Genomic DNA, 15,684 nt, shown 5'->3' with positions numbered 1-15,684 from the left:
TGTCAGGTTTATCGCCCCCAAACTGGGTAAGTGGTATATTTACATAGCAAGCAATTTATGTAGTTGATGCAAGTAATCATGCCTATTGTAAAATGTAATATTAGTATTCAGTAGCATAAATTTCATTTGAATTATTTTCTTACATTTCATCATCTTTCAAGTCTACCCTCATTTTTAATATTTTTTATTATAATTGTATATTGAAATATAAGTCAACCTACTTTTAAAAAATAATTATCTCCGCTTCTGGCTTTATGATTCCACGGCACTACTGCTACAATTTAGGTGCTTTCTTTTGTAACGCAGTGCCGTGGATGTTTGCAAATTGTGCTGGAACGCTTATTTTTACATTTTGATGGCGCGTTCCAGGGTTCGACGATTGGGTCACCGATTTCGACGATTGGGTCACCGATTTCGACGATTGGGTCACCGATTTCGACGATTGGGTCACCGATTTCGACGTTTGGGTCACCGATTTCGACGTTTGGGTCACCGATTTCGACGTTTGGGTCACCAAGTTCAACGTTTGAGTCATCAATTTTGGAAGTTTCCAACTAACCCCAACGACGAGATTGCACTCCGCCGGGTCTTGAACTACCCGTTCCTGCCGCCCCCGGTCGAAAGCGGAATCCTGCCACGTGACTCCCGGGAATATCATCTGCACGGCGAACCAGGAGAGTACCTGAGCCGAACTGCAATTGGAGCTTGTGTGAATTGGGTGCTCGACCCCGCCCATATACGTACATTTTTTTATTTTCTACCTCACCGGGTTAATTAATTTAATAAATTTTTTTAGTTCATGGTACCCTGGTTTTATTTACATCTCTAATAGACCAGGGGAACCGTGACAAACTTTTAGGTAACCTATCTTTAATTGTTTACGCAGTGCAAGCAACAGAAGCTCTCAAGAAAGAATATTTTTTCCGCTTTAAATATTTCTTATGCTTGCTCAGTTTTTATTCGTCCTAGCTTGATGTCATACGAGTATAGATCATTTTCCTTGCTCGGTAAATGGATTATCCAATACAAAAATAATATTTCAAATCGAACCAGTATAATTGCAGAGATTAGCGCGTTTAAACAAAGAAACTTCCGCTTTATGATATTATTATTAATAATATATATGTAAATACTTATTATTGTTACAACTGCAATTATTTACGAAATTTAAACAAGAAAATACTACAAAAAAGAATTTACGGGAGCGAGCTAGATCAAAGAATATTTGGAATTTCATCTAACACTTAAATTAACATTCAAACATTTTCAAATAAAACGGGCGACAATTTGAAACTGTTTATCCGAATTTACGTAAATAAACACTGGCTGTGTAAAGAAAACTAAAGTGTTTCGATGCTATCACCTTAAAAGTATTCTGAGGTGAATGTGATAATGCCATTTTAACTGTTTTATCACGTAGTCTTTTGCTTTTAAATTTTAAAAATAGTCGTTGAAAAAACAGGTGAAATGTTAAAATCACATAGAGATTAGGATTATTTCATCATTCATCATCATTATAGCCTATACAGTCCACTGCTGGACATAGGCCTCCACAAGTTTATACCAAAAATGGTGTGAACTCGTGTGTTTTGCCCATAGTCACCACGCTGGGCAGGCGGGTTGGTGACCGCAGGGCTGGCTTTGTCGCACCGAAGACGCTGCTGCCCGTCTACGGCCCGTGTATTTCATTACCAGTAGTTGGATGGTTATCCTACCATCGGTCGGCTTTTTAAGTTCCAAGGTGGTAGTGGAACTGTGTTATCCCTTAGTCGCCTCTTACGACACCCACGGGAAGAGAGGGTGTGGCTATATTCTTCATTGCCGTGACCACACACCAAGTATATGTATATATAAAATATAAAAATATATATGTGTAATTGCTATGTATATTTATCAAAAAAAAAATACGTATATTAGTCGACTGTTACCAATAACAGAAGCATTAAGTTGCTTACCTTAGGAACTGATGACCGTGTATGTTATAAAATAAGATAAATATTTAACTATGGTAATAATGGTTTTAAATTTTAATATCAACAAAAAATTAGAAGAGAGAGATTATATTTCGAATTCTATAGATCTCAACATTTCTAACTATTTATGTGATTCCTTAGAGAATCAAATTGCATGAAACGGGAGTAAAAAATTAAAAAGAAATTAAATCTAAGTTTCTTTGAAATATTATAATATCCTATTATTATCTCAATGCTGGCTCAAGAAGTCGCCAAAACTGTCAGTACTGAGGATTGAATCTTCTTCTTTTTCTCTTCCCAGATATCGATGAATGAAAATTCTTCAAAAATATACAAGTTTTTTTTACTTTTCATTTAGTTTTATATCTATTGATAAATCTTAGCTCTCAATTTGCTTTGGGCTGATAATACTTTGAAGTAAAAATTCTTTATGCACGCTTGACTTGGACAAGCTTGTGAATGCGTGACAAAAGTGTGATCGGTTGAGGTGAACGGAGTAAGAAAGAGAGGTGCGGGCACACATTTTCTTTTTCTCTTTCTCTCATAGCCAGTTCTGTTTCGTATATGTAAGACACAGTGCAGGCCGATTGTGCAGAAGTTTTACTTCAGTCGTGTGGTCTAAAGCACACTCGTTTTTTTTTTTTTTGTTTAAATATAAGCAGTTAGCTATGCTCTTATCCACCTTCACTTTTCTATCAACTACAGTTCTGCAAGTACAATTGATTTTCCTATAAGCCAAAAATTAGACTTAAAATACACATAACTTTATCTGACTTTACTTTTTTTTTTAAGTACAGTCTTACAAAATTTCTCTACATTATAAGGGATCAAAATCATAACTTATATTTTAATACATATTATTGCATGCATTTTTAATAATTTATTCACAGTTGAGAGGTATATTTTTCAATATGGCCATCTGCGGTTTTTGAAGAGATCTTTGATTTGCCCAAAGATTCAGCCTGTAGTACGGTGTCTGGTAGCAGATCATCTGATACGTCGGGAACTAGGAAAGTGGTGAGACCGGCGAACACAGCCACGAGACCGAAGACCAGGGACGGTAGTCCAGACCAATACACGTTCTGTAAAAACAATTCATGGCTTTAAATATGCACGAAGAACGGATTAATAGTACGTTGAGATCGTTATTTAAATTTTTTTAGATGTACAAAAAAAACTCTTTTTAATTTGACTGTACTGTATTAGAATTTGACATAAGGAATTTCTTTGCATGTACTAGAAATGAATATTAGGTGTTATCTACATTACTACTATTATTAGTTGTAGCTGTATACAAAATTCGTCACAATAATAAACATCAAAACGTCATTCGTCATAAAACGAACAACGCATAGAATCCAAAATATTTCATAACGCATTTACCAGGAGCGGCGTCTGCGGCGCGATGATGGCGCCCACGCGGCCGAGTGAGGAGCACAAAGCGTGCATGGAATTCCGTGTGTACGTCGGGAACAGCTCAGACGTGTACATGTAGGTTATGGCGAAAAAGAACGAACTCATCATCCTTCCCACCATGTAGAATGTGATCGATAGCCACGGTAAACCTAGAACAGATATTGCTTGTAGCATTACAAAAGTTATGCAATTAAAAAAAACTTACGTATATAACTTTATTCTTTGTGTTAAACCATATAAAATGTAAATAAATTGGACATCTATATTCATGAAAGTAATTAACCCTTTGGCATTTACAAGGAAAAATTTCTGGTACAATTTTCAAATTTTCATTCTCTTTTCAAAGATTTCTTTTACAGTCTTTGATTCATTACTTCAAATAATGTAAGTTTGAATTTAGTTTGTGAAAAATTTTCACAACTACTTCAACATTAACATTTTATTTTATTATTTCTTACCTAACGGTATAAATGGTTGTGCTATACATAGAACAGCTCCAGTAAAGAATGATAACATCAACGGTAGTTTTCTTTTAAAATAAATTAGAATGTAAGTAACAATAAGAGATGCGGGAATTTCTACGAGCGACGATAGGCCAAAATTAACATATTTATTCCCTTGTAAAGTTACAGAGTTTATTATCATTCCATAGTTGATGAAGGTGGATGCTGTCCACCAAACTAAACAAACGAATAATCTCTTCCTCAATTGACTTGATTTAAACGTGTCCTTCAACAATTCATTAAAAGGCACATTTGGACTGACGTCACAGGATAACTGATGGAAACTATTTGCATCTATCGTCAGCTTATTCTTCTTGGCAGCCTTTTTTAGAACGGCCACAGCTTCGTCCTTTCTTCCCTTTGTAAGAAGCCATCTTGGACTCTCATCGAGTAGAAATTTGTAGACAAAGAATAAAAATCCTGGTACATATATCACTCTTAAGATCCATCTCCAGTTCGGCGTTATCCACGCGACGAAAGCTAACGTTATTCCTCCAAAACAGTATCCAAAACCGCACATCATATAAAATATTAGTCTTCTTTTGGTAGAAACTATTTCAATAACTGAAAAAACAGGAATATATTGTTATAGACTTTTAAAACATTCTATTCTGTATGTGCGTGTTGTGGAAATATGTTAATAATACTTATTTGTCACACACACATACACACACACAATACATTTAGATAATATCGTTAGTATTATCCATTAGAACTAACGTATTCTTAAAATAACAATCAATGCTCTGATAAGCCAATTTTAATATAATTTTGAATAAGAAATTTAAAGGTTTACCAATGCACTATATTGCAATGAATGACCCTTTGTTTAAAAAAATCTACAGACATCTAACTAAAATTTGCACACAATGAAATATAATCAAGAAGAAACACGCAACAGCGTAATCATTACGTTTTGTACTACACTAGCCTTTAATTGAACCAATACTGCTTAAAACATACTACCTAAATCCGGCTCAAAGGACCAATAAATCCATACTTTTAAATTAATTCCCTTTTCGATTGTTTATTTTATTTACTTTATTTATTAAAAAAAAAAAAAAAATCTTAACTAAAAACATTAACATGTAACGATGTCACGAAATTAATTGTTGATTATCCGTTAAGCTTAAGAGACTTGTGAGTGTTTGCAACTTACTTCCAAGACTTTCGTGAACTGCTAATTGAAATAATTAAAATGTATACACATATGCATGCTATATTCCGGACCTCCAACACAGGAGAAAATCCTACTGGGGGCCGTTGAATGTGAAGCGTTTGTTTATTTATTATTATGTATACTAAAAGCTCTATATATTTCTTGCCGATTCTTCTCTGCTGAATCTACATTTCGAATCGGTGGTAGCTTTATTTCTACAAATATAATAATTGACTTTTAAAGTTCTATTTTGTAAAATGACGATTCGAAAGTGCTCTTGGAGCCTATTTGAATAAAGCTGTTTTTGATTTTGATTTTGATTATGAACAATGTCACGGTCGTGTTAAATATGTACCAACAAGAAGTAATATCTACCTCTACACAACACACACACGGTCGTCTGTTCCTAAAGTAAGCAACTTAATGCTTCTCTTATAGGTAACAGCCGACTGTTATAGATACATATATAAATATATTTTTTTCGATAAACTTACATATAAATATATATAACATAAATAATATAATATGATATAAATACACAAACAAATATTTATATTACACCCAGACTCGGGTGGGAATCGAACCCACAACCCTCTGAGCAGAAAGCAGGGTCACTACAAACTACGCCAATGGGCTAGTTATTATTATATCAGTATTAAAATCAATTTTGCTACATTATTTCGTACACGTCTTAAAATTTCTTTTAAAACATGTAATTTTCTTACAATAATTCCCTAAACTACCGATAAACTACTAAAATTTTCAATTAACTTATCACTTAATCATTTAATTTGAGTCTGTGTTCATTCAGTTGAAACTAAAGCGTTTCATCCAAGAGACTAACACAGCTCATACCGTAGTTATGTTTAATTACAAAAAAGTATTTACAGCTACTGACCTAGTACATACATAGGAGAATAACTGTCTCCAATTGCAGCTTCTAAGAACTCCATGGCGATGTAGAACCAGTACCACGGCGAGAAACTTCTCAAAAGCCCGAAGAATCCACCCAAGATACCCGTAATAACAACTGCAGTTTTCCTCCCGACTCTATAAAAAGTAAACTTGATACTGTACAACAAAAGGATTTTTCAAATAGCTAACAAGAAAGACAAGTGGAAGTAGCAAGTGGAACGACAACTAAGGCTCCGTTCACTAATTTCGTTAAAGTTTGAAATTTTTATTCTCTACAAAATAATATCCTCTCTACCTAACTTTTTTATTGTCACAGAATACGTCTTAAGATTTCGAAACAAATCTTAAATTATACATGCAAAATTTTGAGGATTTATTGGTATGTAAATATCTAATTATTTTAATTTCTAATTTATTTTAATCTATACCACAAAAGGTTCTTAACATGGTCGTAAGTTTATATTTAGAAAATATAGATGTATGCCGCAATCTGGGCATTTACATTATGTATTGTAAGCTTTCATCACCCCACATAGAAGTAAATCCTTGTTGTGACCGTTGGGTGTAAGCTGTTAAAAAATTTGATACGACCTATTTAACGTCTTTATTATTATTATTATTTATTGAGTAAATGTAAGACATTTCAAATGATACAAATTGTAAAATGCTTTATCTTATCGCAATATTTTACTTCTTGTATTAAACGTCAGATAACATAGTCTATACAAATAAATAAAATTGGTGTGTCTGTTTGTCATATTAAAATAATCGATTTTTAATAAATGCATATGGATGTATACACGGTACATATACCGAAATGTCATTTTTTTTTAAATTTGTCTATCTGTCTGTTTGTTTGTTCCAGCTAATCTCTGAAAAGGATAGACCCATTTTGACGGAACTTTCAGTGGCAGATAGCTGATGTAATAAGGACTAACTTAGGCTACTTTTATTTTAGAAATATTTTTATTTTGTAACTCTGCGAGCTCAACAAGATTTTTTTATACAACGCGGACGAAGTCACGGGCACAGCTAGTAAATAATAAAAATAACACGTTTTGCACATAATATCAATGGCGAAATAAAATTTAATAGGAAAGTTGTGTGTCGGGAGTTTATTTATTCTCAGTGTTACAATGTTTCATTATGTGCTTATATTTATAACATCATAAAATCATAATTGACTATTCCGTTGGCGCGGTTTGTTTGTAGTATTTTTTTATATTATTTATCTTTTAACTCAGCTCCTAACAGAGCTCCTGGGGATTTGGGATTGGGTTGGCAACGCGCATTCGATGCTTCTGGTATTGTAGGCGTCTATAAGCTACGGTAATTTCTTACCATCAGGTGAGCCGAACGCTTGTTTACCGATCTAGTGATATAACAAAAAAAAAAAAACTGAGGTACGGTACAGCAGGAAATTTCCGATTATAAGAATATTATCCTGAATGGTAGTTTTAGCTAAAATAAGTTAAGAGTTTTAGCGAAAATCCAGTCACCAAAAACCCTTAAATCTATAATATTTAAAACCTTTTACCTGTCAGACATCGGGCCGACTATAAGGAGTCCGCACATGTACCCGAAGCTGTGCACCGTACCGACCAAAGTCCTCTTCCATTCATGACAGGCTAGTTGGAACTAAAAGCAATGTTTAGATAAATATTTCGTTTTATAATTGCGTGCTCGCAAACAAAGAACGACTTCAATTATACCGATAAGTAATACAGCGTAAGAAGACGCAAAATAGTCAAGTAAATCTGCGTTATCAAAGATTACTCAAAAAGTAGTCACCGGATCTCGAGTAAATAGGCTTACGATTAAAACAAGAATCACCAAAATCAGTATCACTCAAAATATGGAGCAGCACGACTGGGGTAGTCGTCCTCGACCTCGACCTCGACAGAAGACCACAGCTAAATAATACTGTTCAAGCAGTTTTGTGTTCCTGTTGGTAAGTGAAGTGACCAGAGCTCCTGGGGGAGTTGGGGGTAGGGTCGCCAACAACAAACAACAACAAAGTTCCACTACCACCTTGGAACTTAAAAAGCCAACCGATGGTTGGATAGCCATCCAGTTGCTGGCTTTAAAATACAAAGACCGAAGACGAGCAGCAGCGTCTTCGGTGTGACAAAGCCAGCACTGCGGTCACCAACCGGCCTGCCCAGCGTGATGACTATGGCAAAGCACATGAGTTCGCGTCATGATCAAATCGCGCCAGTCCTGAAAGTGAGCGCTTTCCTTCCATTCCTTTGTCCCATTGTAGACGTGTATAGGCATTGGAAGGTTCTAACTGTCCTTTTGTCTCTAGCTCTTTGTATTGGCGGTGGTGCTCCGTAAACATTCTATGCCCCCATATAATCCACAGTTGAATATAAATAAACGAAGAGAGCGTGTTGTTTGTACCGGCAGGCAATTCGGGACTAAATTTCCACATAGGTTCTTTTGTTATCTAGGTGACTATCTTTATAACAGGATTAACGGTTTGCTAGACATATACCTCCTTACAATGGGTGTAAATTGAGGGTTACAGAATTGTTGTTCAATGATAAATTAAACGATACACAATTATGATGTTCAGTTCCGCTGTTGGTTGACATGGGATGCTGACACATGTTTAAGGAATCAGTACGCATCACTCATTAATACAAACAAATACTCATCCACACACACACACACACACGCACACATGCACGTACACACGCATGCACGTACACACACACACACACACACACATATACAAACACACAGACACACAAACTCACACGCACAAATGCACCCACAGAGATACTCACATACACGCGTATATACACACACGCACACATACTATACCACAATACAATGAAATCAAATTTATATATTAGGGTTATAAGATTTTTTATTTTATTTTATTTTAGTGATATATCCACAGGCTTATTATGCCCGTGCTTTTGTTATTCCATATATATAGTTATATCTTTTTTTTAACATGCATCGGTATAATCACCGCAACTTTAGAATCCTAGAAGCCTTAATAACTAGTACTAATATTTTTTTTTATTAATATTTTATATGACTAAACCTATCTTATTAAGTACATATATAAAGCCTTATCATTACAATTACAGGGGTTATAAGATTGGAAGTATTGCTATTTCTATTTCTTTTTTTGAGAAGCCTTGCTAAGTGGTCCGGTGTGGTGCGAGACTGATGACCTGTAATACAGGTATTTTATACCTAGCATAGGCATCAGACTCGCATCAACATTGACGAAGTTCGGAAAAAAAAGTATTTTTGTTATACGGTGAATAATTTTGACTTCAAATCTGTATATCTGTGTTTTCAGCTAGATTTTCGTTGTAAATTAGATAAAAAGGCCATCTAATTTTGATTTATTTTACATGTGTTTTAATAGAATATGTTTAATATTATTTTGCTATATATTTTATGTAATTATGTACAATCCCGGCGAGAAATTTATGGGGTTGGGGGGAAAAGGGGGGGTGGGGGGTGGAAGGTTGTGTGGATTTTTCACCCCCCCGGACAACTATTTTCGTGCAAACCCCGTTGTTACAGAGATATCGTGGTTGAAGTTTTGAGGTTCAATTTTTAAATCGGAAAAAATTAACCTACCACCTTTAAGGTTAGAGTAACGCTTGGCTTCGGCGCTGCGGGAAGTGCAGCCCTTCCGTGCGAAAGCACGCTCACTCATTCGCTTTCGCACGGCGGGCGAGGGCTGCACTCCCTCCGCGCCTCCGGCTTAAAAAAAAGACTCTGGGAGTAGGGCAGACCAAGACCACGTTGACAGTGGGGTGCTTCGATTTGGTTTTGGGTATTTTTCGAATTTCTATACCTATATTCTAGCACGCAATGTTAATAATTTTATTAGAATATTGTGTCTGACGCTTTATTTTGTTTAAAAGTGTTTATTTGTCAGTCGTTAAAGGTCAATTCGTATCGTATTTTGATCTTGCAGTAAAGATCGTTTTTACGTAAATTTCTTCGAAAATAACGCGTGATAGTCGCAGTACGGAGTATGAGTACATTTCCCGCAGCACCGAAATTAAGGTAGAGTCAGATATAACAAAAATTTAACCTCCCATAAAAAAATCTACCTGTAATGTACATAATAGGCATATTTTGTGATTTCTAGGAATTATCAATCAATAAAAATGTTCGATATAACGTAGTTAAGTATGTGTGTGTAAGTAGTTTAAATAATTTGTGTTTTAATTGTAAAAGCATGTGTGTGTCAGCTCTGATTACCGTGATATTTAAAAATTTTAATTTTAATTGTAAAGAATCAAATTGTAATTAATTAAAAAAAAAAAAAAAAAAAAAAATTATGTCGGGTGCGAACTTTCGGAGGCCCATGTCCAGCAGTGAACTGTGATAGGCTGAAGTGACTCTAAGATAATTATATAAGAAGCTTGAGCAATCTTCTAGAAATGTTTCAGTAAAGAAATTCAAAAGTAAATATAAAAATATGTTAATATTTATATTAACAAAAACCAAACATTGTGTTATTCATTGCAGTATAATGGACTTTTGATAACAAAGCCGATTGTCTTGTTAATTCTGTTTTTCTCGCCTTTTATTAATTCAAAATACATTTAAGCATTGTTTTAGTAGCATGACTCATGCAGAGTAAGGAGTTCAAAGACTGACAATGTGAATCATATAATGCTGCTGTTCTAGCGACCTGGTGCAGCATAATGGAACCAATATTTCTAAAGAAAACTTAACGTCACCCTAGTTACCAGTAAACTACAATCTAGCTAGTAACTCCTGTAATCGGAAGAGTAATGATCTTTAGCTGATATGTATGATAATAACTAGGACTAATAGGTTTATACTTTCTTGAATCTTGAATGAATAAATAGAGAGACTCTTACGGATAATGTGAATCACATAATGGTGCTATTCTAGCGTTTTGGTTCTGAAGAGAACTGAACTGTCTGGTCCATACACTACTTCAATTCAAGAAAAAAATTATGACTACATCTACTGGGCTAATAAACTCTTACTTGGCAGATAAAAAAAATTTATGATACTTATCAAATATGTATGAAAAGAACAATGTTTTGTATTTTTTTCAACAAAAGGTGCAAAGAACTATAAAAACAAAGACTCATGAAGACAAACACCTATAATGACAAACACCTATAATGATATATTTTACAGACAATTAATATGAGATACATTTTACATGCACATTATACACATATTCCTCTACAGCTTTATTTTATGATTAGTTAATGTAAATTATAAGTTACAAGCTATATTTTTAAATGACTATTTAATTTGAATCTTTTTTTATTCTATTCTATTTCATTCCATTCTATTCTATTCCATTGAATAAATAAATATTCCATTAATGTTTACTTACGTATGAGACGAAGCTGTCTGGTTCGTCGTACACCCACTCCGAACATACTTGCGTCGAATTTGCATAGCAGTAATGTGGATTGTCCATGTCATCTTTACATCTGTAATTTAAAATACAATTGATAATGTTATGTACGCATTATCCCTTTCAATTTTAGCTTGTATATTATAAGTCTTTAATATCCATATTTTAATAACTATAATTTTGTTTCATAAGGTCTAATATGACCACCATTATTACGTTTACAATAACTGATATTGTACTGCTTGCTTTATACGAGAGCACAGCAAGAAATTTCCCGCTCAAAGTACGGCGCAGCCCGACTGGGATAGTACCTCGACTTTACTGAAGATTACAGCTAAATAATACTGTTTTCAAGCAGTGTTGTGTTCCTGTTGGTAAGTAAGGTGACCAGAGCTCCTTCTAGGGGCGGGAGGGGGGATTGGGTCGGCAACGTGCTTGCGATGCTTCTGGTGTTGCAGACGTCTATAAGCTACGGTAATCGCTTACCATCAGGTGAGCCGTACGCTTGTTTGTAGACCTAGTTAGGCATAATTATGAAAAGATTATATATTATTGTTTTGCTAACAGTCGCAAGTTCGACCAACGCTCATGGCAAAATTATTTGTATAAGCCATAAAGATGTTTGTCATCGTTTGTGCACTTGTTTGTGTATTACGTGTTTTCATATAAATAGAGAATTTCATCCTACTACCTGTGTTTGCAGGGAAACGAAGAAAAACCGACTTCAATTATATCGACAAGTAATACAACGTATATACCTCTATATATTTATAACTTAACAATTTATTAAATTCTTATGATATTCTAATGTAATAATAGTGTTATAATTTTAGTCCCGATCGTGTAAGTTAAATACGACACAGAGAAAAACTACCAGATCCTATAAGTTTTTAAGCTTTCATAGTTTCATGACAAGGCGCACTAGTATAGCGCAACCTTAACTATGGAGTTTGCAATATTGCCAGACAGATAAACGACAGGATTTTAAATTTAGTTATAGAGACTATCGATAGAAGTCAAAACTTAGAACTTTTATTAAAATATGAATATGGGAATTAAAATTATAAACATAAATAAATATACTGCAATAAGCATGTCGGTAAAGCGAACGCACGGGATTTCACCCATCCAAAAAGCGTCTTACCGCGTGCCGCGTGCCGCGTGCCGCGATCCCATAAGATTTTCCTTTACCAAAAAGTGGCCAACGCGGTTAACGAATTTTCATTTAAAAATTTGACGGACACCTTTTTTTCGTCGTAGGTACGAGAACTGTTGCCTTAACAATCAATATCATGACATAATGAAATAAATAAACGTCTCGCATTCAATGGCCTCCACTAGGATTCTCACCTCTGTCTGAGGTCCGGAAAAATACTTATATGGCCTATACAAATGTTTGACTGGAACAGGAATCGAACCCGCATAAAAAGTCAGTAGCTCATCGTCTATAATAGATTTACGAGTATATCCTAGTTTTTTTTTGAGTTGTAAATAAAACATAACAAACTTCAGTGTTCTATACAGTTTGGTTTTTGTGAGTCTGTTGCCTTTAGCGCAACATATAGTCAAAACTTACAAATTCTCGTTATCTAACGCAATATTATTTCGTTTGTTAAATATAAACATATTCTATCGAATAAATTGACTACAGTTGTGAATAAATACCATGCTAATTAAAAGATAGTTTCGGCTGATATTTAAATCTAAGAATTAAATTTAAAATCACTGACCGTTAAAGCGATAGGCACTTTTTTACTATAAATTAGGAACTGTTCTGGTTTCGCATTTAACTGCTTATCAAGGAAGTAAACTGAACTATAATACAGGTATGTAAATAAGCGTATCTATTTTCCTTACCAAAATATTACCAAACGTTCAAATAGGTAATTACCTCTCGATTTTTCTGAAATAGTTCTTAAATACAACCCTCATTCCGACAATTACAAATACACGAAAATTAAAAATTAACAAAATCATATTACGAATATATTTAGCACACAGCATTTATTATTAACATTTTACTGAAACAGATATAAATTATATATTATGTATAAAAAAATTATAAATATTAAAATAATAATTATTTCTATTGCTGTGAATAACAAAACTTATCTTTTATAAAATCGTTACTAATTTTAAATTATTGACACCCACGGGAAGAGAGGAGGTGGCTATATTCTAAACTGCCGTAGCCACACAGCTAAACAATTACCGCGCTGAAAAGAAAGATACTAAAGAAAGCTTAAAAAAGAACTAGTAGTGACCTGTACTCCACTTCCTCAGTGGCAAACACAAAATTAGTACAATACATAGCATTCGAAGCAAACGCTAGAAACGCTAAAAACATCGTCTGTAGGTGAAAACGATCAAACATTCCATACTGCTCCAGAATATCATCCAAATCAACTTTTTTCTCACTGGTGATTTTTATTGCACCCATGTTTAGCACAATTTATTATTGCCACAAATAAAATATATAAATTAAAAACTTTCGTTATAGCATTTCATTTTTACACACACGAACAAATAATTATTATTATTTGAATTAAAATCACGCAACTAAAATATTAAGGCACGTCTGCGCGTCTCAGATGTAAAAAGCACTCGAATTGTGGTTTGCATCAATGAACTACGGTATCGTGATGGAGCGCGTGAATAACAACAATTATTATCGTTAAGACTAACACAAACATGTGTACCGTTTTATGTTATTGAATATTTACATCGAAAAGTAATACAATGATAGCACCATCACGTAGGAAGTTGAAAATGAGTTAGGTAATTTGGCTAGGCTTTAGATTAAGAACCGCATTTTGAAGTTAGATAGGTTAGGGTTATTTTTTTTGTACCTAAATTATGTCGATAAACAGTCTAATTTTGAAGTTAGATAGGTTAGGGCTATTTTTTTTGTAACGAAATTATGCCGATAAACGGTCAAATTTTGAGCTTAAATAATTCGACGGTTCTTAATCTAAAGCCTTGCATTGAAATGCGTAATTAAATACGCATTATAAGGGATTACTCAAAAATCAATTTTATCAAATTTAAATGTGACCACACTAGCACCAGTTTTCGAAAAAAAAAGAATCATAAAAATTGGTACAAAGTAAAAAGTGCATGAGATAACAAACATTAAAAAAAGGTTCAATTGTGAAAAAAAATTGATGCGGTCTTTATACATCTTTAACTTTTAATTTTCAAAAATAATTTATTTCTCTTAATCTAACACACACACATATAAAACTAAAAAAAATGTACTAACAAATAAATAAAATAATTGTGTTTGCTCGCAAACGAAAAAAAAAACCGACTTCAATAACATCGACGAGTAATACAACGTAGATCGACGAAAAAATTGTCAAGTAACTACGCGTTATCAAAGATTACTCAAAAAGTAGTTATCAGATCTCGATAAAATTTATATGTGACCACATGACAAACATCAGCTTTCATTAAATTAAAAATTATTAAAATCGGTACACCCAGTAAAAAGTTATTGCGGATTTTCAAGAGTTTTCCTCGATTTCTCTGGGATCCCATCATCAGATCCTGGTTTACTTATCATGCATGATACTAAACTTGGGATGATATCTCCTTTCCAACAAAAAAAGAATTATTAAAATCAGTACATCTAGTAGAAAGTTATGCGGTATAATACAACGTAGGTCAACGAAAAAAGCGTCAAGTAAAAACGCATTATTAGATATAACTCGAAAAGTAGTTGTTAGATCTCAAATAAATTTAAATGGGACCAATTGACACACACCACCTTTCAATTAAAAAAAAAAAAATTGTCGAAATCGGTCCACACGGTCAAAAGTTCTTAAGTAACATACATAAAAAAATACAGTCGAATTGAGAACCTCCTCCTTTTTTGGAAGTCGGTTAAAAATAGATAAAAAGTAGGTACTGAAAATTAATTCAAATATGGAGTTCAAATTCAAGGTTGGTCTTTGAAACTGAATTTTAAGGCTTCAGCAAATTCGGACAATGTTGTCTATCTCTCTATCAAATTAATATGAAGTACATGTTAAATATTGCAAATTTATTATCAGTATTCAAAGGCTAAAGTTATTTGTAATCAGTTAACGAGTTTACAATCCTTGCAAATATAATCTTAATACAAAGTCTGCAATTTACAATACAATGTGACACATTATTACATATCGCTGAATAGTTTCAATCAGCATTATGAGTTTTTAATTAGTTCCTTTTTTTAAGGTTCAGTTTAGTGTGAATCTTAATAATATTTGCGTTTTCTCGACGAAAAATAAACGGACTTCAATTAAAATCAACGAGTATTAATTACAACGTACTTAGTTGCAAAAA

At 33.7% G+C, this 15,684-nt stretch overlaps 1 protein-coding gene across 1 annotated transcript; it reads right to left on the bottom strand.

The window, feature by feature from the left end:
• Positions 1–2,157: 2,157 nt before the first annotated feature.
• On the bottom strand, positions 2,158–13,795 carry LOC123670455 (solute carrier family 22 member 3-like). The gene is made up of 7 exons (XM_045603949.1): positions 13,620–13,795; positions 11,332–11,431; positions 7,504–7,604; positions 5,950–6,101; positions 3,848–4,456; positions 3,357–3,538; positions 2,158–3,055 (listed from the first exon to the last, which is right to left on the bottom strand). The coding sequence occupies exons 1-7, from the start codon at positions 13,793–13,795 to the stop codon at positions 2,858–2,860; spliced, it is 1,518 nt and encodes a 505-aa protein (XP_045459905.1). The 3' UTR covers positions 2,158–2,857.
• Between the last annotated feature and the right edge of the window lie 1,889 nt (positions 13,796–15,684).

Source organism: Melitaea cinxia, chromosome 4, assembly GCF_905220565.1.
Source record: "Melitaea cinxia chromosome 4, ilMelCinx1.1, whole genome shotgun sequence".
Lineage (NCBI taxonomy): Eukaryota > Metazoa > Arthropoda > Insecta > Lepidoptera > Nymphalidae > Melitaea > Melitaea cinxia.
This window is presented reverse-complemented; position numbering and strand designations above follow the sequence as displayed.

Coding starts and splice junctions, on each gene's coding strand:
- LOC123670455 (XM_045603949.1), bottom strand. CDS start 13,795: ATGGGTGCAATAAAAATCACCAGTGAGAAAAAAGTTGATTTGGATGAT. Junction 6,102..7,503: donor GTCGGCCCGATGTCTGACAG/GTAAAAGGTTTT, acceptor TACTTTTTATAG/AGTCGGGAGGAAAACTGCAG. Junction 3,539..3,847: donor ACAACCATTTATACCGTTAG/GTAAGAAATAAT, acceptor TATCTGTTCTAG/GTTTACCGTGGCTATCGATC.